Source organism: Tympanuchus pallidicinctus, unplaced genomic scaffold (genome assembly GCF_026119805.1).
Source record: "Tympanuchus pallidicinctus isolate F22 unplaced genomic scaffold, pur_lepc_1.0 scaffold3, whole genome shotgun sequence".
Classification (NCBI taxonomy): Eukaryota; Metazoa; Chordata; class Aves; order Galliformes; family Phasianidae; genus Tympanuchus; species Tympanuchus pallidicinctus.
Window position 1 is genome coordinate 29,866,445 of NW_026294747.1, and position 21,532 is coordinate 29,887,976.

Consider the following 21,532-nt stretch of genomic DNA (forward strand, 5'->3'; position numbering starts at 1 on the left):
AATGCATCCCTGCATTCGTGCAATTCTGGAGACCTCTTTGATTATCTCACCAATTGCCAATGTCATCGCCATTGGAGATACTTGGAATGACTGAAAATCTCAAGTGCTTTCATTTTCAGCTCATATCCCTGTAGCAGCAATACTATTCATGTGTATGGGAGGACAACACAACCGCTGCACTCTTGGAAGGAAAAAAGAAAAAAAGAAAAAAAAAAAAGAGGGGAAGGAGAAAGAAATAAAGAGGAAAGGAGTAAGCAGTCTCATGCCAGTATTAAATACTTTCCCTGATGAAACAGATCTGATGGAAAAGCTGAAATTCTGGTTGCTGCTACTAGTGGAAACAAAAAACAACTGATCAAATCTGTTCTCAGAAGCAATCCTTCACACTGAATACAAACAGCCAGCCCTGCTCTCCGAAAGAGCCATTTTAACAAAGCCAGAGAATGGGTTTTCAGAAAATTTAAAACGATTATAGAACATTTCAAGAGAAATAATGGGGCATGCTTCCTTTTCAGTCTGAATAGAGCAGTTTCCTGCATCACTGTATAGAAAAATTTACCCCATTTATAAATGCAGAAAATAGGTGGTTTGGCTAATCAGTGTAAGAAAATAAAATAGAACTGATTTTGAGTGTCAGTTGTGAGTGAACATATGCCAGGTACCAAATTAAGACCTTTTATTAGCAGAATAATGCGCACTGTCCTAGATTTCACTTTTTGCTCTTAAACATCCACTTAGGAGCAGATTCCTGAAGTAGCCAAGCCCTCCCCAGATGCATGAGGAAACATTCCCCTGAGTGAGAAGTGCTCCTCTTACCATCTTGATCTGCACAAGCTCCAACAACTGTAAGCTGCAAGGCAGGACTGCCATACCTTCTCCCCTTGTACGAGGCTCTTGTGGGCTATCAGGAGATGAAGTATACAAAACCCGTCCGACATGTCCAACTTTTTGCCATTTTTCCTCCACAATGGTGAGTACAGAAAATGATAGACAATGAAATGTGTTGCTGGAGAGCAATTCTTCACATGGGGAGACTCCTAGCAGCTATTTGCAGCCATCTTGCATTTCTCTAGGTGTGTGAAGCAAACTGACCTGCCCAAGAACTCCAGCAGAGAGCATCCCAGCTTCGTTATTTCTCAGCTGCGAGTTAATCAGTGATATTTTTAAAAGTGTTAAATAGAGATACATTATCGCCTTTGCTAGTGTGCAAAATGTTTTGCTAATCTAGACTATCAGTTCTTATCACTGGTAAAATCTTCAGAACCTTTTCCAGTGAGCCCTCTCTGATCCAGAGATAGTTAATTTTCCTTCTGTTAGCTCTCCATTCCACCCCACACTTTTGATATGAACTACTCTGCTCTGTCTACTTTCTCTGTGTCACTGTGTCGTTCAAAAGGGATGTCTCATCCCTAATCAAAGGTAAATGTGCCAGTGTGCTTTCTGATGCTCTTGCATCTTGAAATTGTACACCAGCCTCTAACATCCTTTTCTTAACTGCAAGACTCCTCACCATTTAATCTGGTAAAAAAATCCCAAAAGCAAAAAAAAAAAGCAAGCAACACATTTTCATTTTCCTTACCCTTTCCAACATCACCAAAATCTTTAAAGCCCCTAGTGCTATTTTTCCCTGCATCTTCAGCTAGCTTCATCCAAGAGAGTCCCACACTTCGTTGCTGAGACTTATTAAGGTCAGAAAATAGAGGCAAAGAAGAAATTGTAAATCATCACATTTTCTCCATTCCAGAGAAGTTGCTAAATTAAAGAACAGGTAGAAGAGCTCTCACAGGAGAATCAAGAATGGGAAACCGCAAGCCTAGCCAACTTCCCTACTCATTCAAGAGCAAAACCCAAGAAAACTACAGCTGTACTCGCACAAGTATCCTGAACTTTGGAGTCAGCTTCTCCTCTCCCTAATGGTACAAAAATTCTTATAACTATAAAGATTGTTTTTTCTTTTCTCTGCAAAGGAACACATTTCTTTCAATGTCTTTTCTAAAGCTTTAAACACACACATCACACAATTACTGATCTTATTTCCAGTGAATGATTCACTTTTATCCCATATTTTAATTACAAACAGTACAAATAATTAATATATGAAATGCTTTTATTGTGAAATAGTTGGGACAAAGCAATGCCCATGCCTCTCTCACAAAGAATTTATAACAGTAGATTATATGCCATTATTAGTCATTACTCAAATTGTAAAGACAATACAAATATCCAGCTGCTCACTTGTTGACAGAGCACAAAAGAAATATTACATCTCCTTCAATTGAGCAGTCCTGTAATGGTGATATTAATTTGCCCCGCACCCTGAGCAGAAAGCTTTCTCACTTCGCCATGTAGATAAGCTCCTATTTATATGAAGTGCAACCTGCAGCAGCAGGCAGTCCACACTGGCTTCCAGCTTCTGTGCATCATCAGCAGGGCCATGTCCAGGAAGCAGCACACACCTGCACCTGGCATAGAGTGATCTTGCCAAAAAACTTGTGAGGAGCACACGACTTTATGAAACAGAGAGGAAGCAGATGGCCTAATTTATCTCATGAGGTACAGGATGCTATTTCTTTCCTATGAATGCAGTTGTGCCAAATAAAGACCAGAGGCACTTTATTTACTGGCACTGATGTTGGCTCTGAGAGACGTCCAAAAAATCCCTCACTGCCAACCTACCCAGGCATTGGCACCCACTGGAGTAATCAGAGGTAGGAGCAGGCCAAATGTTGCTCTTCAGCACTGTGATAGGGACTTGGGCCAGCAACCTGCCGCACTTGTGCATCCCTGTGGGAGGAATTGGCTTCTTTCAGACACTTGCCCAGTGGCCAGGAACATTCTGCCCCTCGTTCATTCCCTAAGCAGCTATGAGGGCACTGCTGAAAGCATGCACAATGGGAAGCACAAGGAGAATAGTTTTGGAAACCCCTGGAGCATGCCAGAGATCTTATCTGCTGCACACTGCACCACAACCAAGGAAAGCAAGAATCTCCTCTTTGTCCAGAATTTTATAATATCTTTTCATAGAACTAAGTAAATAAAGGAATCTTTTCTTACTGCAAGTTAATTTAAAATCCAAATGGAAGCAGGGGAAATGCACATGATGTGAGAACAATTACAAAAAGGTATAAATCCTAATAAATGCACCCAAAGACTTGTTTTATTCATGAGAAAGAACGAGCAGGGAAAAATATTAGTATACAAGAACTCATCATAATTTAACTAATCTTCACTGACAGATTTTTAAACACTTCTGGGCATTTTTCATTGATACATAAGATTTTATAATCTTGTGTTAAATTTCTACATATCATCTGCCAAAACAAGAAAACAGTGTACTGCAAAGCATAAGATAACCAGGAGCTATCATTTTTCACCTTCTCAGATTTCTTATCTCTCTTATCAGTTAATCTCCTCCTATCCGCATCTAAAATACATAATTTGCTGCATAACCATTTGTGTAATCTCATTCTAATTTATTAATTAACTTTGGTACCTGAAATCTACCTCAGTCCCCACAGACCTGGCACCTGCCTTGCCCCAGAGGGTCCCATCTCAACCTGCTTTGTCTTTTGGAATTACCCCCTGAAGATGGCTTTTTGAGGTTCCAAAAGCAGAGGTCACTTTATCTTCTTGGTTATCCAGAACAGGGATGGGTAGTGACAACCCACTCCCTCCTAAACCATGATATTATGGGCCAAACTTTCTAAATCTTTAATAAAATAAAGAACAAATAAATCACCGGACCTCATTTTTCTCCTGTTTACGAATTTACAACTAAAATCCATTTCACATGCAATTTCTTTGTAGAACTCTGTTGCATCACTTGCTCAGATGAAGAAAACACACTCTAAAGCACTGCTATCATTTGGCTCCTAACTTTTAAATACAGAATTAGCATTCCATACTGCTTCTCCTGGAGCATACACCACAGCCCGATATCATATTTCTGGCTATATTTGACATCATAATTCTGGGAGTAAAATGTAAAGAAAATAGTAAGCATTTTCAGTAAAGCCTGTACAAATTAGTATATAGAAAAGCTTTACCAATTTCACTTTACATTACAAATCCAAAATGCCCATATTAAATTTCGAAGTAATATTTGCTGGATATTTTCAGTAATATGAAAAGAAAACAGAACAACTACAAATCCCTGAGGGCAGGGACTCGTGGAGAGATGCTGAGGATCAATTTTGTTTGTTCAATGTCAGACCCATAACGCACTGTTTGATGAAGCTCTTGTGCGCTTCAGCAGAAGACGACCCACTGTGAATGTAACTTTATGTTGAGCTGCAGCAGGACTTTCTTTATAGAACAGATACAGCAATCCAAATCCCGAGCTATTGTGTGGTCCCTTTGCACCAAACTGACACCGCAAAATAGCCCCAAGGCAGCCTACTGGCTTGTGGGAGGTCTGCTCCAGTGCAGTGGCACTGAGCCAGCCCAGCGCTGGCACTGCTACACTGGCTGCTGGCATGGGGGGTGCAAACAGAGCACGGAGAATGCAGCCATAATGTGGCCATGTGCATTGATAGCGTGCTCACACGTCACTGCCTGTGCATATTGTGCCTCATCACCCAAGGAAACACAAATGCATTGCGGTACAAGCACAGCACACAGCAGCCAAAAAGCAAGTAGGTGGTGGTCAGCCATTCCTGCGTTAGCTTCGCAAAGTGCCTTTCACCAGCAAAAGTTTGGGGATCTCTCAGGTGAGAATATTGCAGTGTCCTCCTGGGAAGTGAGTGGCAGTCTTGTAGGTGCATTGCAGGGCAGATAGCAAGGCAAGCAAGCAATGTCCCTTTTAATTTTCTCATTAGGAAAATGTAAACTGAATAGAAGTTATTAACATCTGTGAGTATACTGCATGATTTTTCAGAAAGCATATTTTGTGCAAAGTGTCATTTGAACAGAGTCTGTACTGTCAGTTCTTAGTAAAAATATTAAGGTAATGGTTCTTAGAGTTTCATCACCTCAATCGGGCAAACACTAACTCTTTTTTTTTTTTCCTTCTTTTTTTCAGAAACAGAAACAAGCATATATTTCCCTTCAAAAATAACTAAACAAAAGCCTTCCTTTTCTCAGTTGCTATACACAGTCTCTGCAAGAGTAAAGAACTCTGTGTTCCCAAAGACACATCATATTTTCATATTCCTACAAAAGATCAGGATTTAGGAGACATTATTTCAATGTTTTCATTGAAGTTTACAGTACCGTGACTCTTTCGCTCTTCAAGCTTCTAAGAAATAAAACCAAAACTACAAAGTTGAACCAAAACCAACAACAAAAAAATCAACAGAGAGGCAATGAAAGACTTTTTACCACACTAAAAGACTTCTCTTACCATTTTGAAGTGCTACAGACTGCCCGAGCTGGACTCCTGGTGCCCCCGTGTGTTTAAGTGAGATGTTAATGCTTTGCTGCTGTCAGAGTCCTGACATCAGAGTCGCACATATGTTCACCTTTCCGTCCCTTCTGCCCCCCGACAAAATGGCACCATTCATAAGCACACAAAAAAAGCAAAAGAAAACAATGCAGTCTCTTGCTCCATAATCTCCCTGCCTGGCAGAAAAAAAAAAGCTTCAGTTTTTGAAATGCTGAAGGCAACTATTTTATTCTTCGATGTTAACAGAGATGCAGCCCCGCTATTCTCAATAGGAAATCTGAATGTTGTATAATGTTACTCATGCAGTACTTCAGTTTAAAAAAAAACAACAAACAACAAAAAAACAAAATAGTAACCACAGAAACACAGTTACTCATTAAATACCAGCTTGATTTTCTAGATTTGGGTTTTTTCCACTTCTCTATGCAGCATTGCTCAGCCTCTGCCATGCTATTTCTAATCAGATAAAGTAATAAAGAGAGAGAGAGTGTTACTATAGAAATTACAGCAGTTAGCGTGGGGTTGCTGCCCAGAAATGTGGTGAATGCCTCATGCCTGGAGACCTTCAAGGTCAGGCTGGATGGGGCTCTGAGCAATCTGACCTAACTATGGATGTCCCTGTTCATCGCAGTGAGGTTGGACTAGAGAACCTTTAAGGGTCCCTTCAAACTCGAACAATTCTATAATTCTATGTATTTATAGGCTTCAATATAAGAAAAGACAGTAAATTCTCTTTTTAATTAACAAGTTGTGTATTGCTGGTTTTTTTTGTTTGTTGGTTGATTTTTTTGGTTGTTTGGTTTGGTTTTGTCCATCAGGAAGTAAACTATCTGGTCATTCTGCAAAGGGAAAGCAAAGATGAATGCATTTTCTGAAACTCATCCATCTCCTAGCTATCCTTGGTGCTCAGCAAGTTTGTGACTGTGTTGACTACTGCCAAGTCAGCCCTAAACTTTTTTAGGGGGAAAAAAAGACCATATATAGTTTCTTAAAACCACCAAAAAACAGTGTTTCAAGTCAGAATATCATGATTAACATTGGAAAAAATGTAGATACCAGAAATGGAAAATGGGCATAATTAGGAAACCTGTTTATGAACTAACAGCAATAGCATTTTTATGGATAAAATTAAGCTCTTATTCAGCTGGAAAAGGTTATGATGATAATCACTCAGAAATTTGAAAACATTTCATTATAATAAGGCAGTTAGCATAAACTTGTCTATATTATGGCAGCCTAAATTTGTTTCCAAATTCCAAAGCTACACAACTTATTTTTTCTTGACAGCACCTCGTTTGCAAGAGTACACATGTAATTGGTGAAATGTTGGACTTTTGGAAATCTTTTGGAATCCTGGCTTTGCTGAAACTGATGGCATGCACACTTATCAACACAGCTGTGGGTGTACACTAGAGTTGGTGGTGCAATTTCTGACAAAAACATTTTGTTAGGAAAAACATGTTCAGAACAGTTTTCTGCAATAACACAATAAATTTATTAAATTGTGAGTGGCAAACTTTGTTTCCTTTTTTTTTTTTTTTTTTTTTTTTTTCCTGAGGTGCAAGATCTGGTCAAAATGAGAAACAGATGCACTCTAGAACAATCTGTGGGCTGATGGTGATGACACCGGCATGCAATGAGCCATCTTTTAACTGTCCACATTGGTCACTGCAAACTGCGGTCTGAAAAATGGACAGACGTCAACACTCTGGGCAGCTCAGAACTTCTCTCAGATAATACCACTTTCATACCATTTCCACTACTTTCACAAAAATTCCCACTGAAGACAGCATCTCATGAGAGCAGTTAGTGAATTACCATTTTGCTACTGATGATGTTCTTTATGAAAATCCTATGAAATATACCAGTCCCCGCCTTTCCAACTCAAACTAAAGAGAAAACTTCCACTGACATCTTTTGTTGAATCTACAGAACTTCTGCCCTTCTCTTTCTTCATTTCTTTATCTCCTAGTTTTCTTCCTATTATCTTGTAGATCTTTAAGAGTACTGGCATACATTAGCCAGTGAGGATCCCATTACTGCATTAGGGAAAGCCCACCTCCATGCCCCTAAGAACATGAACATAAACCACATGCAGCTCTCTCTTCCTTAGCTCAACCATAAATCATTTACCATTGCTACATGTACTTCTGGAAATATTACTTACAGGGTCTTTACCAATCAGACAATGTCACTGCCAGCCAACACCAGCCGGCAGACACCAGCACTGCAGACGCGGGCTTCATGGCTTCCACGTCTCAACCCAAGCTGCAGCTTCATGTGCCACTGCTCAGGTCTAGTCTTTGTGTGATGGCCACAGGGCACCTGATGCACAAGTGAGCATCAGTCTCATGGCTTTGGTGGATCAGTGGGCAGATAGTGGGTCACAAATGCAGCTTTTCAGACATAAACCACCTGTACGACTATTGTGCATTTCTTGCAAAACTGGACTATTTTGGATCTCACCATTACCATGCTGGTAGTTTGTTTCCAAAGTAGAACCTAGAAGTCCAACCCACGCTGCAGTTTTCACTGACACTATGCAAAAACAAATATACAGAGAGAATAAAATAGAATACTGTTAACTCTAAAGTCTTTCTTAAGGTAATAGTTAAAATCACTGGAGAGAACAAAATTCTAGTTTTGTTGGATTAATTGTTCAACAATGCACAGACTATATTAAAAAGAAATTCTCAGTGAATATTTACTGAATTATATGCACCTTTCAAAAAGGCAAGGTAAGAAAATATCATGTATAATGATAGATCATATTAACTTTATAACTGGAATTAACACTTTTGAAACATTCTGAAGTGTTTTTTTCTTCAGCTCCTAATCTGTTGTTTTAGCAGATGGCTCTGTAACTCTCCATACAGGCAGACTAAAACCACAAGAAAAAAACAACAAAAGGGCAAGTGGGTGCTATCTGAAAAACTTATGGCAGAAGAACTGATGAAGAAAAATGTTTGACGTGAAGGTTAGATTTACATATCTGTTCCAATTTCTCTACTTTAAAAAAAAAATAAATATATATATACACACACACACACGTTTGTATCTACATATAGAAAAAACTCAAGAGTCAGAGATTTGCTATTTCTTACGCTTCCAAAGTGGAAAGGAACAGGAAAAGGGAAAGGAGAGAAAGAGAGAGATGGAAAGGAAATTTACTAGAATTTTACCAGAAACTGTCCCAACATTGCCAAAACTACCAGCCTGTTTCTCTGCACATTAGCTTTAATAAAGGAGGGAATAGCACAGACCAAATATTACTCTTTATCCTGCTCTCTCTCTCATTTAAATCTGCAGAAAATCAGAAAGAGATGAAAGTTTATTTAGGTCTGCAGTGATCGTGTAGAAATGCACATTCAGGTTTTATCTTCTCCTCAGCCTTCATTAGGGCAATTCTATCTCTTTGGTGAGGACAGTCATTAGATTTTAATGCAAAGAAAAAAAATCGATGCAGACTTTCTACGAACTTCAAAGCAACTACATTATGTGAAAGGGGCTTCATGTTGAGAAAGAGAAGGGCTGAGATCTTCTGCTGTTTGGATGTTTGCATATTAACAACAATATTCTGAGTTACATACCTTCAACATTTTACTATAATCCCAAAGTAAGGGCCAGTTCATTACAATTCAAATAGCAATGCATTTTGCAGTATTACCCTAATATCCTAACATTTAAGCCAGATGTTTCAGATGGTTTGCATAGTTAGAAAAGACTGATTCCAAGGAAATTTTACATGCAGAAAGTGAGACCAGAAAAACTGTCCAAAACAATGAACCTGAGCCTGTTGCATTCATCACAGCAACACAGTCTTCAAGTGCTATTGTTACATAGCAGGGAAATGGGCAGCTGTGCTCTTCCCTCCTTCTTCCCCCTCCAGAGCACCAGATCGCTTGTGCTTCCCCTGATGCTGTAGAGACCTCTGGGAAATGTCCAATCCCCCTCTGTAAGGTTTCTCCCTTTACCTTTCATGACATTGCAAATGTTTGGTCTCCTGCGGTCCTCAAATATTTCAAAAAATCCATGAGATCTGGGGCCTACAGCTTACATTTGTGTAATGTGAAACATACACATGATATAGATATATTCAATATTAAGGAAGAATTCTGCAAATTGTGTTATTATGAGGTATAAGAGTTCAGTAATTTCCAAGATAACGCAATTCTTTCTACAAAGCTTGTACATAGAAAACCACTGCTTCTTCTGCCCTAATCATTGCTTTAGGAAAGGTGAAAGATAGCTGATTCAAAAGCAAATGCTGGACAACAACACGGTGCAGAAGCCTGTGGTTTTGAGCTTGGGATATTCTGCATAGATACATCTGCAAAGCCATAATTCTTTTTAAAGCATACCAAAAAATTCACCATAAGCAGAAGAAGCCAGATACCTTCAATGTTCTGCGGGCCCACCAAGTTCATAGCCTGATGTGCTGGGTACTCCACACGGGGCCGGGCGATGCCCAGCTGCTCCATCACCCCATGGAGCAGCCTCTGTATGTCGGCTTCAGAGACCCTGTCTGGAGTTCTGGTGCTGTGGCTATATGCCGAGGCCAACCCAAACAGCAGCAGGAACATGCTGGTACAAAGCAGGGTGCTTGCCATCCTGATAGCCAACTGCAGCCTGGGAAAAATAAATGGATGTGATTAGAAATGGTAGTGAAAACAAAGTGGAAATAACTCTCCTCTTATTACTATACATCACAGCTTGTTACCCCCAGCTTCTAGAGTCAGTTTAAGGTCTGTGGGGGACAAAGGGGAATGGCAAAAAGCTTGTTCCCTTCAGAAAAGAAAAAACAGAACTATAAATTTCCCAAATCTGTCTTTCCACTCTGTGTTTCCCTGCAGTGCTCATGAGGCAGCCACTGCAAACAAAATGGATCCACTGCTTCATTTAATGAAAATTGGTTTCCCCTCACATACGTGTTTGTTATGCTGTTTTATAAATCCTGGGCTCAATATGAAGCCTTCTTCAGATGGGAGATGCTTCCCAAGCTGTATGCTTTCTCTGCCTGAAAAACCAAGCAGTGGGAACAGCAGAACAATCTCCATCATGGCTTTATTTCTGCCATAAGACAAGAGGCTGCCTACTGCACATACATCATCTTCCCAACTGAAACAGAGAGGGTTCATTTGGTTCCCCTGAAAGCCTTTCACTGGACAGCTACAATGTACAACTTAATTAAACACAAAAATAAAATTAAACTAATCACTATTTTCTCAGATTGAATTTTATTCAGAGCATCTGGTTCCCAATGCTCAGATTCCCATCACAGTAAGATTACAACACCTATCCCTAATCTCTTAACCCCAATCTCTTAACCAAACAAAGACCCTCTCGCCCCCCCCCACCTCCCTTTGGCAGCCCGACTTCCCCGCACCAGACGTCAGGATGTTCCACCGCCTCTAGCCAGGAGCCTTGCAATAACTTCGAGGCAAAAATGGCTGAAAAAAACAATGTTCCCCTCTCGCCTGCGCGTCTCCAAGGCACCGCACATCCCCGTCAGCCTCTGCAGGAGGCAGCCTCGCACAGCCCGAACCGCTGTTTGCCGCCTAGAGAAAATTGCCCTTTTTCTACACATAACCCGCGCTACAAGGCGGAGGGCAGCACAACCCGCCGCTGTCGGCGAGGAGCCGGAGGAAACCGGGCGACAGCCCCAGCCCTGAGCCGCGCCGTCCCGCACTCACCTCCGTCCCGTTGTCGGCGCGGCTCTGCGGATGCAGCGTCTCCGCGGCCGCGCATCCTCCGTGCGCAGCCCCGGCCCCCCCGCCGGCCACCTGGCGCCGTGTTTGTCTAACGGGTATTCAGGATATCCTCTGCGACAAGCCGAACGCAACGCTCCGGCAACTTTCGGTTTATATTTGGAGGACGCCGTTACTGGGATGTCAGCTTTTGTTTCCGACGCCGCGCTCGGCTTCTCACCCGGATTTTTCTCCCAGAATAGGATGCTCCGCAGCCGAACTGCAGGCCGGCGGCATTACGTAACGGCAGGACACAAAGCGACGGCACGGCAGCTCCCAGCGCGCGCAGGTAAAGAGCTGCAGTGTAATCGAATCAGCAAACAGCAGCTCGAGCTGCCGCTAATAGAAAAGACTCTAAAGGGATCTCTCTGTATCTGGTCTGTAATTCTTAGCACTCAGCAAAACAATCATTTCTAATGACTGTTTTATATAGTGACTGCTTCGTGTAACTTAACTGCTGCTAATGTGAATTTCATGCCTTTCAACTTCAGAATGGAGATATCTACAGAAACCCCCAGCCTCGATGCTTCAGAGAGCACAATAGACCCAGGAATTGCTCTCAGCAGGTGACTGATGCTCGTTTCCTACCTTCTGGTCCCTTTCTACATATCAGTAACTTGCCCAGTGCAGGTCTCTACTGCTTAATCCTGAACCTGCTATTTCTACTCCCAGAAATGCTGACAAAATAACTTGGAATTTGGATTGTAGCATCTTACTGTACAGATGAAAGTTCCGAAAGCTTAAAGTTTCTGAAGCACAAGAAGCAGATCAGTTGCAACTGATAGACTTCTGCAAAGATCTGTTGTGCCTTCACATTACACAAGAACATCTTTCAACACTTATGGAAGAAAATAATGAATAAAAACAGCAATATATACTCACAAACTACACGTTCCTCCAACTCTTTGCATGACAGCTTAAAACAGAATCTAGAATAATTGCTACTGTACACTGAATAATTGCTACAGACCCCTGCTCTGACACCCACCCCAAATAAGGGAAAGAAGGGGGACTGAGAAAAGCAGCAGAACTAGACCTGCCATTGATAGATCACTGTAAAAGCCTACTCTTGCTGAACTATTTTATACCATGCCTTTTGCTAGTAATGAAAATCACCAACACGCATCTTTGAGAGCCAGAATAAAACTATTTCTGATTTCAGCTCTTTCAGACTTACTCACTAATGCTTGCGCAGTCTTTGTGTATATGACAACATATGCTAAACTTCTAAGTCACTACAGAAGAATGGGCTCAGAGAAGGAACAAAACCCATGGTTTTATTAAAACCAGAAGTATCCAGTGCTTTCAGCTCTTATATTTTGCCAAACAATTTGCACATACAGAAAGCTAACAAGTTTCAAGTGTTCACTCTTAAATAATCTTACAACTGATGACAAACAGTTTTCATTTCAAAAGATGTAAACAATTGCTTGTGCAAATCAACATTTGACAGACTATGGCTTCATACAATCATCCTCCCTTGCGACATCAGCATCTAAAATTTTCTTCTCTCCATCTAGTTCACACTATTCTATTGCTCTAGAAATAAGTTAAGACTGTCTTTTCGTTGTAAAACATTTTACTGCCCACAACTGAAGATTCTTGGTTCATATTGCAGAAGGCGTCGCCTGAAGAAATTAAGACTTCTCACTGCCTGAGTTTTCACTCCAATAGAAATAAAGAAAATTTCTCAGAAGGAGAATTGGTAATAAGCCCAACTTAAATATCAAAATAATGCTACAGTATGCCTGAAACTAGGAAGTAAAGGAAATCAACAAGACGCAGCACTAAGATATGTCTTTTACATGTCTGTTAGGTCTGTTTGTAACTGGTGTTCAGGCTAAATGCTGCAAGATTTGTTCTGGGACACAGTGTGCTTTCAGAAGCTGAGGTAAACAAGCAATAAATGCAAACATTCATAAAAACACTAAAAAAAAAAAAAAATCAAATCAATTTGAACAAACTGACTAGCAGTTATAAAAGAAGCATAAGTAAAAAACCTCAACATAAGCCTCAAAGTGTTACGTACAAGGTACAGACCTGTACAAATCACAAAAACAAAGTAGATTTTCCCAAAGGTTAACCAAGTTACAATAACCCCGTTTCACAATCATAATTAATCCTACAAGTCTACTGGTTTTGCAGTTGGTAGCAGTTTCACTTTAGATATTGGATTCTTTGGAGAGCCTCTGTAACGAGCTTTTTCTTTTCCTGGAGCACTTCTTATGATTGTAGATTTTTCTGGAGCAAAATTTGGAATATTTACATCTGTATTAACTTTTAAGCAAGATTTCACCTTTTCCTGATTGGTTAGATCTTCTAGAACAGACTTTGACGGATGAACAGTCACTTTCTGTCTGTAGATTCCAGCAGTTCTTACAGAACCATCAGGCTTGTCTAACAGACGTAGATGTCTGCAGCATGGTTTGGATGTTAAGTCAAGCTGACTATGAGATGTAGAAACTTGGTCAAGTGTACTTTCACTCTTGAGTGACAAAGCACTGGAATTCTTATTGGGTTTTTCTGTGCAGGAAGAGAGTGCAGAATCACAGCTCAAAGATTTTACAAGTGGTGAACCAACATCATTAACTATACTGAGCTGAGAGCTTATAGGTCTTTTGTTAGCCTCCAATAAGGAGTTAATTCTTCTTACAGACTGCCGGACAGGAGTACGCTGGAATTTAAGAGGTGATTTAGTTTTGCTTGCAGAACTTGGGTCATTTAATGAAAGCCTGTTAAACCACTGTATGTGGTCAGAAACCTTTCCGTGGTCAGGAACAGTTGATGCCTTAGTTAAAGTTTTCACAGAATTTTCAGCTTGCAAGTATTGGTTGCCCACTTCATTTCCTGGTACAGGCAACTGCAATGCAGGAAGCTGTCCTGTCCCTGGAAGTTTAGCAGTACCTTCTTCTGAACTACAGCATTGTACCGTACCGTTTTCAGCTGTTTGTGAATACGGTAGCTCTAGTTCCTCTTTTCTTCCAAAGGAATCTAATTTTAAGTCATCTTTCGATGAACTGTTCTGAACAGCTACATTGTCTTCTTCCTGTGACACAGGTACTGGCCAGAGATCTATTACATTTCTTAAATCTGGTTTTTGGACCTGAAGTTCAATCTCAAGAGAAGTTCGGAAGCTTTTTTTCTCCAAAGTTTTCATTTCATCTTTTTTTGGTTGCTGTTTATCAATATCACAGGATTGACACTGCTGGTGGAACAGCTCTCTGGACTCTACCTTCGCTGGACTCTGAGAAACTCCAGCTACCAATTCTTTCTCTGGACTGAGCCCTGTGAGACCCAGAGTTTCCTTTAATGCTTCATCTGTTACACCTGAGAAAGACGACTTTCTATCAGCTCTCAGATGGTGAAGATTACTTCCAGACCCAGAGAAAGCCTGTTCAACTTTCAGTAATGTTTCTGCAGTTAAATTATTTGCTTCTTCACAAAGCTTTAACCTGCTGTCTTGTTGATCTTCAGCTGCAAGTCTGCATTCATCTGGAAGAACCGGTAGCTTTTCAAATACAAAAGCACATTCTGAAGAACTGTTTTCTGGCAGAATTCCCTCATTGCTGCTGATCTCCTGAGAATCTATAACAGTAGGACTATTCCATGACATTCTGTAAACAAGTTTGTTGTGGCATTTTGGAGTTAACAAGTTTTCTTCTGACTTGCTCACATTCTTTGAACCTTAAAATAAAGATTAGAGGTGTTTAATGACAATGTCTTGCAATTTAAAATGACCATTATAGGAAAACTTTTTGCTAATAAATGTTACTATAGCAGCATTGAATTTAAAGGTGCCATTAAACTCTGTCATTTTAGAGATGTGAATTTCAGTTCTTCTTCAGGATGATCTTTTTTCACCTCTCATCACGCTTAACCAGAAGAGAACTAAGATACATTAAAAACAAAAGCTTGTCCTAAACCAATTTTCCCCCCACAGAAGCCACTAACATTCACTAGCTTTTAACTTACTTGCTAGAAACATTTTTAATCCAATTATTCTCTATATGAGGTTACTTGTCCTTACAAAAATTTCACCCTCCCACTGTGTTACGTTAGATATTTACCTTTCCTAGAGACTTTTTCATTGATACATGGGCTGAAGAGTACACCTCTTTTTGTAAATTCAGCTCCGCTTTCCCAATTCTGTTGACCGGCAAGACGCCTTCCAATATTTTCAGCTCTATTACCAACTGCACATCCTGATGCAACATTCTTGGAATTAAAAAAAAAATAAAAAATAAATGGAATTCCATTTATAAAGACCACCAGGATAAAGGTATGCAGCAGCTTTTTCCTGGCCATACTTCATCTTTTCTCAGTTCTCTGTAGACCTACACAGAAAGAAGCCTACCTGCAGCAAGGTAGGCTTAAGCACTCTCTAAATATAATGACTGTAAACACAGCCTCTGCAAAATCAGAGGTTCAGAAATGGTCAGAACTACTGATTGCAACTGCATTGGGTTCACTCCAGCTGTCAGATAAGTCCCTATCCATTTGCTTGCTCATTCTATCTCAAGCAGGTCACAAGAGAGAATTAGAATGGGAAAAGAGAAAAAAATACACCATTATAAAACAAACAAAGCCTCACAAAAACTCTCATAAGTGATGCAAAAGCAATTGTTCACCAACAGCAGACTTATGACCAGTCACTTTCTAAGCATTGGCCACTTAGAAAATATTTCACCTCATTTGTATTGCTAAGAGTGACATTATATGGCATGGAATACTGGTCTTTCTGGTCACTTCAAGGTCAGCTGTCACAACTGTGTCCTGTGCCAGCCTCTTGTTCCACGCCAGCCAAACCCAATGCAATGATCACTTACTACTATGGAAACAAACATACAGCTTCTTGCACTAGATAGCAGATCCAGTTGTACTCTTACCCCACCATTCACAATCAAATCCTTCCAGCTAGTAAAAAGCAGAGCCCAAGACTTCTGATTAAAGTTTGCACTGTAATAAAAGCAGCATACTTACCACATCCCTACTGCTTTTCCCCAAACCAAACTTCAAGCGTAATGACCTACGAACCATTTCTTTTCGGCTAATCTTTGGAGAAAAGCAACCTGTTTTTCCTGATTCAGCCCTGGGAAGACAAAGAAGTGACACTGAAAACTCTTTAGGAGGGCAATGACAACATTCTTACACTTCTTTCCTCTGCTTTGATGACTTCTATTGACCTCACATCAAGCTTTTTTAGTAGGCACAGAAAGGTTCCCTTTGAAGCCACTATGATACTTTTTTTTTTTTTTTCAATAAATATTTTGAACTAGATTTTACTGCCTATGATTTTGAAAAATACTATAAAAGTCTGTTGTGTTTTTTTAAAAAAATCATTTTAAAAACTGAATGAGGTTTTTAACCTCCTCCACACAGTCAAGGAAGTTAGATCAATTTGAGAATTAAGGTTAATCACCTGTACAACTTTTTGCTTGCAAGTCTTTTACTTCTTCTGTTCCCTGTGCTAGACAAATGATTTTCACCACACGTTGAAGGAGATAACGAAGCTTGAGGTGACTCGAGAGACACACTAGGGCTTGCTTCAAACTGAACTGCAGGAACAAAATACATGATGTTAGAATAATTAAGTTTTCAAATAGATACTTAACAGATAACATAGCACAGAAAAAGAGTCTTAGTAGACAGACAATTTACTTATTTTCTGCAGTGATGACTTGAAGTTACTTTGACTTCCATTTTGTTTAATATTAAATGGGGCTGTTGCTTGAAGCATTCATAGAAGAATTGGGTTGTAATAAAATGCACACTACAGAAAAACAACCACTTCAAGCAGCAAAGGGAAAAAATTAAGGCACTGTATTTACCTGATGCTGGTGTGGAGTTGCTGTTAAAAATACTGCTTGGTAACAGCTCAAAACCAAAACCGTGCTTAAAAGATCTTCTCTTCTTGCTGGACAAGCCCTGAGAGCAATCAGCTGGAAGCTTACGCTTAGTACTTGGAGTAAGAACCACTGGAGTCGCAGATGAAAGGACTGAAAATAACAAAACCAAAATTTTCAATAACAGCTTGAAAGGGTAAGAGTTTACTACTAGAACACAGCATTGTTCTTTACCCCAGAAGTTGCTGTAAAAACTTGAAGTGCATGCATTTTGAACAGGCGGAAGCAGTCAGTATAGCTAAGTTGGTTCCATTTTGTTTTTTGGGGGGGATTTTTGTTTAGTTGGTTTTTTTGCTTGGTTGTTTTCTTTGCAAGCTAATGTACCAGAAGTACCAGAGCGTACCAGAAAGGAAAATCCAAAGCCACATATTAATAATGTAGGCAGTTAAAAAAAAAAAAAAAACACAGTCATTTTCCTGTAAGTTAAGAAGGACTAAAATTGAAGGAAGTCCTTCAATTTTCAAGTCAGAATAAAATGCTACTGAAGCCTTAATGCAAGTTAGATGAAAAGCATGAAGTACTCATACTAGAACCAGCCCCCTGCTGCAATAGCTAAACTATATGCAGTATCTTGAACAGAAATCTATCTATATTCATAGTTTTACACAATTGAAGCAATCATTTCTCTTTAGTTATAATTCTTGAGCGGCACTGTGGGATGTAGCATACAAATCCAGGAGATGCTGCATGCGCTCTATTTAGCACAAATACACCAATACCTACCGCTTCTGTCTTGCTGAGGTGTAGTGGAGGGTGTTCTGTTAGATTTAAATTTATTCAATGCTCCACTAACAATATCTGAAATGCAAGACACACCGAGCAATCAAATTCAAATATGAAATTTGTCTTGCTCTACTTTCAACTGAAATTTATATCTCTGAAAGAATGCAAGTTAAAACAAATCAGTTAAATGGCTGTTTTACATACAGGAACCCGCAGCCTAGATCTTATCAACATACTTACATTGCTATCGCAATGGCAGAAAAATTCTGCTTAGAAAAAAAAAAATACACAAAGAATTCTACTGAGTGTTATACTGATCTATGGCTTCCAATTTCTTGATTTGTTATAGGTACACTCAGAAGGTATTCATTCAAGACTTTCTCACAGAACTCACTAAGCCATTCTCTTGTACCTGAGAAGAGGTTTGTACTTTGACCAAAGGCCCAAATAACAGAATGAAATTTTGGTCTTGCGAAGAATTAATACACAACTTTAGTTTTTTAATAAAGGCAAAATGAATCCCAGTAGAATACACATGAGCTTTTACCTTTTTTCCTGCTTCCAAGAGTGTAAAACAGAAGCATTTTTATTAAGCGCTCCTGCAACCTACAGCTGCATTTCTACATGCTCCTTGCAAAGCTCAGCAAACTGTAATGCTGCAGTGGGAGAGCTATGGTGACAGGTAGCTGTCAGGCAGTTTTCAGATCTCAGATTTGGATAAGTGTACACTGAAATGTAGTAATATTATGTTTTATCACATCTGGAGAAAACAGATGTTGCATATTACCAGAACCTATTCTACAGAATGTTTTAACAAATTCTAACTACTTCTCCTCAAAATTTGAACATTCACAAACATTTCTCACTTTGTAACTTGGGTGACATCCCTTATTCACAAAATATTACACAAAAGCACGCCTTGGCTAAACATACACAGCAACAAAGCCTTAAAGTCAATTGTTGTCAGGTTAAATATTCCAAGCATTAGCTAAACATACACTCATTTTTATAACAGTACATATAAGATCCATATTATAGTTACAATTAAATTGTGTAGTTCTCGTAATTCTAATGACCAATGTAGCTTCTTAGTTTCAAGGTAAGAAACACTACATCATTTTAAAGAAAAAAATGAAATACAAGTCTCAATGAAATTCTCCTCATCCTTACCTTTTTAAACCAATAGAAAACCACTTTCTTATCCACCTAGGTATAGAAATGGTTAAACCAAGAGCTTTTAGAAATGCACAAACTCACCGAACTGTATTTAAATCTCTTCTATTAAAGCTGCATTATCTGAAAATAAAATAATCAACTAAACTAGCTCAGTAGGAGTTGTTTCAATTTCAAGTCTCACTGAAATCAATGTTTCCCAATATAAAGATTTGCTTTTCTACATTAAATATTTCAGAACTCACTAATAATGAACTGTATTCACATAAAACACGTTGGAAAGTACTTAGAAATTAATAAAGCGGATGAAGAAAATCTACACATATGCAATATATGCCAAGTCTATGGTGCATTTCCCTAAACACTCATGATCCTACACACACAAGACACACAACTGTGACAATGTCCAGTATATCACATCTGACTCAGAGTTTCCAATTCACATAGAAATACTGTGCTTTCAAAAGTCTAATCCGCCCAGGGTCAGCATATCTGGAGCTGCAAAAAACCCATTTCAGTGGCTAAACCTTTCACACAACTTACTTACCCCCAACGCTTCGGTGCCTCCTCCTCTTACATTCACTGGGAGATTCATTTTCACTGTCTTCATAGCCCCTCAATGAGGGAGTAGACTGAAAGGCATCAACACCTAACATTGCAGGAATCTTTTCCAAGATAAACTCTGGTACCTGTCCTGAATTTATTAAGAAATATTTTTAAAAATTATTTTAAAATTTGAAAAAGTTGTATACAAGTAAGTACAAGATAACTTAATAAACATGTATCGCTTACCAATTTCTTCTGCGTGATCAATGAATGTTTGCACCACAGCAGCCTGCAAACGAATTTTTTTTTCTGTACTGGTTGACAACTTTTCATTTTCATTCGAGTGCAAGAGGTTGGGAGCAAAAATCACTGCCAGGTTGCCACTATCCATTCTGTTTTCACTAGATCTTTAAAAAAAAAAAAAGTGTACTTTTTAATGCAAATTATCAGGACATAAGCAGCAGAGAAAGAGGGAGAGAAGGGCAAGCAACAAACACTGTTGAAAAAAAAAAAAAAAAAATGGAGCCATTCATTTGTGTGCTCACATACCAAGAGTAGCGGGTATGCTTATGCAACCTAGGCATAGCAATTGTACTTGTTGAACTCAGTATGTTATAGCTGCCCATCAGTTTTTGGAAATGCAAGGTATGAGATTACGTTAGTTTAAGTTGCTCCTCAACTTTCTGAAGGATAAACACAGCTATGAAAGACTAAGATAAATTCCAGCATAAGAAGGTTTTGTAAGAAAGCCCTTTAGATTTAGGAAGGAAAAGACTGTGCCAGAGTTATAGTAAATGGCTGCAAGTAAGAAAGTTTTCAAGTCAAAACCAAACACAGGAAGTATGCCTGAAAAGGGAAGTTCACTGAATTTAGGAATATTGACAGTCACTGCTTTACATTACACTGACCTTAAGGACACAGTTCTCAGAAAGTTGAAGAAGTATCTCAGCGCTTCGATTGTTCTGTCAGTCATTAAGCACGAAAGCAACATAGTTGCAGCTTTCTTCCCCTTTGCTAGCTGCTGAGCTTTGAGAAGGCCATCTTGTAGATGAGATGGAAGGATTGGTTCTGGCAGCTCTCTAAAGAACTGCTTAAGAAGCCCTGCAACGTCACACGGTAGTGCAGCTGAGAGGCAGTTTTCACCTTGATCCAGCTTACTCTGAAATTGTTCAGAAGAAACATGGTTTTAAGTATTCAATATACTGCCAGATTTTAAGATCATGCATTAATTCTGTAGGCCGCACCAGCCTTATATATTTTTATTTATTTATTTTAACCCAGCTACACTATAAAGAGATACAGACGATGCTATCAGACAAGAAGCTTTTATTTATTGGTTCTCCACTGTTCACATCCTTCTGGGGAGAACATCACTAAATCCCATCACAGTGTCTGGCATCTATACCTGCTAACAACTTTGGTCAGTCACAAGCTTCTTCTGCTAATCTGGGAAGATGAACAATCTATTGAGACATAAGTAAAGAAAGAAAGAAAGAAAAAAAAAAAGCTTTAGAGAATACCTTTAAGGCTTTTAAACGAACCAGAGATCCAGACTTTCTAAAGAGTCCTTCAGTATGAACATGCTTTTCCAGATATTCACAGGCATCAACGAGAAAGCTAAGGACAGAACAGCAGTATACTTCTGAACTTCAGAATACATTTTTCAGAGAAAAGGCACTTTATGACAAATAGATAAAACATAATGCATAGGACTGTTTCCCCACGACAGTAAGTGTAGAGACATTCAACAAGGGCAGCCAAGGCTCTGATATCCCCATCTAAGTACTACTTCCCTCCTCTCCCAAGTGGAGCTGTTCCTATTCCCCCACACTCTTTAACAAATCTGGATTATACCTCCTCCAACATAATTATATATATCATAATTATAGATCATAATTATAGAGCGACCAAATAAGTGTAATTCTAAATAACATTAATTTACCTGGGAATATATCCATATTCTGGCACCAGAGATTGTGGCAGCACATAAAAAGATGTTCCGAAGACTTTACTCTAAAATAAAACAAACTCAGTGTTATGCAAAGTTGATGGGCTCG

At 39.3% G+C, this 21,532-nt stretch overlaps 1 protein-coding gene across 6 annotated transcripts in view; it reads right to left on the reverse strand.

Moving 5' to 3' along the window:
- LOC128086647 (neuroendocrine protein 7B2) overlaps positions 1-21,532 on the reverse strand; it is a 40,095-nt gene that overhangs the window by 15,983 nt on the left and 2,580 nt on the right. For 2 of the 6 annotated variants that reach the window (XM_052695469.1, XM_052695470.1), the window contains exons 2-12: positions 21,418-21,488; positions 20,996-21,092; positions 20,384-20,634; positions 19,722-19,882; positions 19,477-19,623; positions 17,757-17,831; positions 16,959-17,126; positions 16,550-16,685; positions 16,111-16,219; positions 15,198-15,345; positions 12,387-14,814 (exon numbers count right to left, since the gene is read on the reverse strand). In XM_052695469.1, the coding sequence (XP_052551429.1) occupies positions 13,253-14,814; positions 15,198-15,345; positions 16,111-16,219; positions 16,550-16,685; positions 16,959-17,126; positions 17,757-17,831; positions 19,477-19,623; positions 19,722-19,882; positions 20,384-20,634; positions 20,996-21,092; positions 21,418-21,488 (2,925 nt within the window). In that variant the 3' untranslated portion in view covers positions 12,387-13,252. Of the gene's footprint in view, positions 1-9,779; positions 10,022-10,769; positions 10,978-10,999; positions 14,815-15,197; positions 15,346-16,110; positions 16,220-16,549; positions 16,686-16,958; positions 17,127-17,756; positions 17,832-19,476; positions 19,624-19,721; positions 19,883-20,383; positions 20,635-20,995; positions 21,093-21,417; positions 21,489-21,532 lie in introns of those variants that run through there. The other 4 variants (XM_052695471.1, XM_052695475.1, XM_052695472.1 and 1 more) reach the window with 4 other exon arrangements.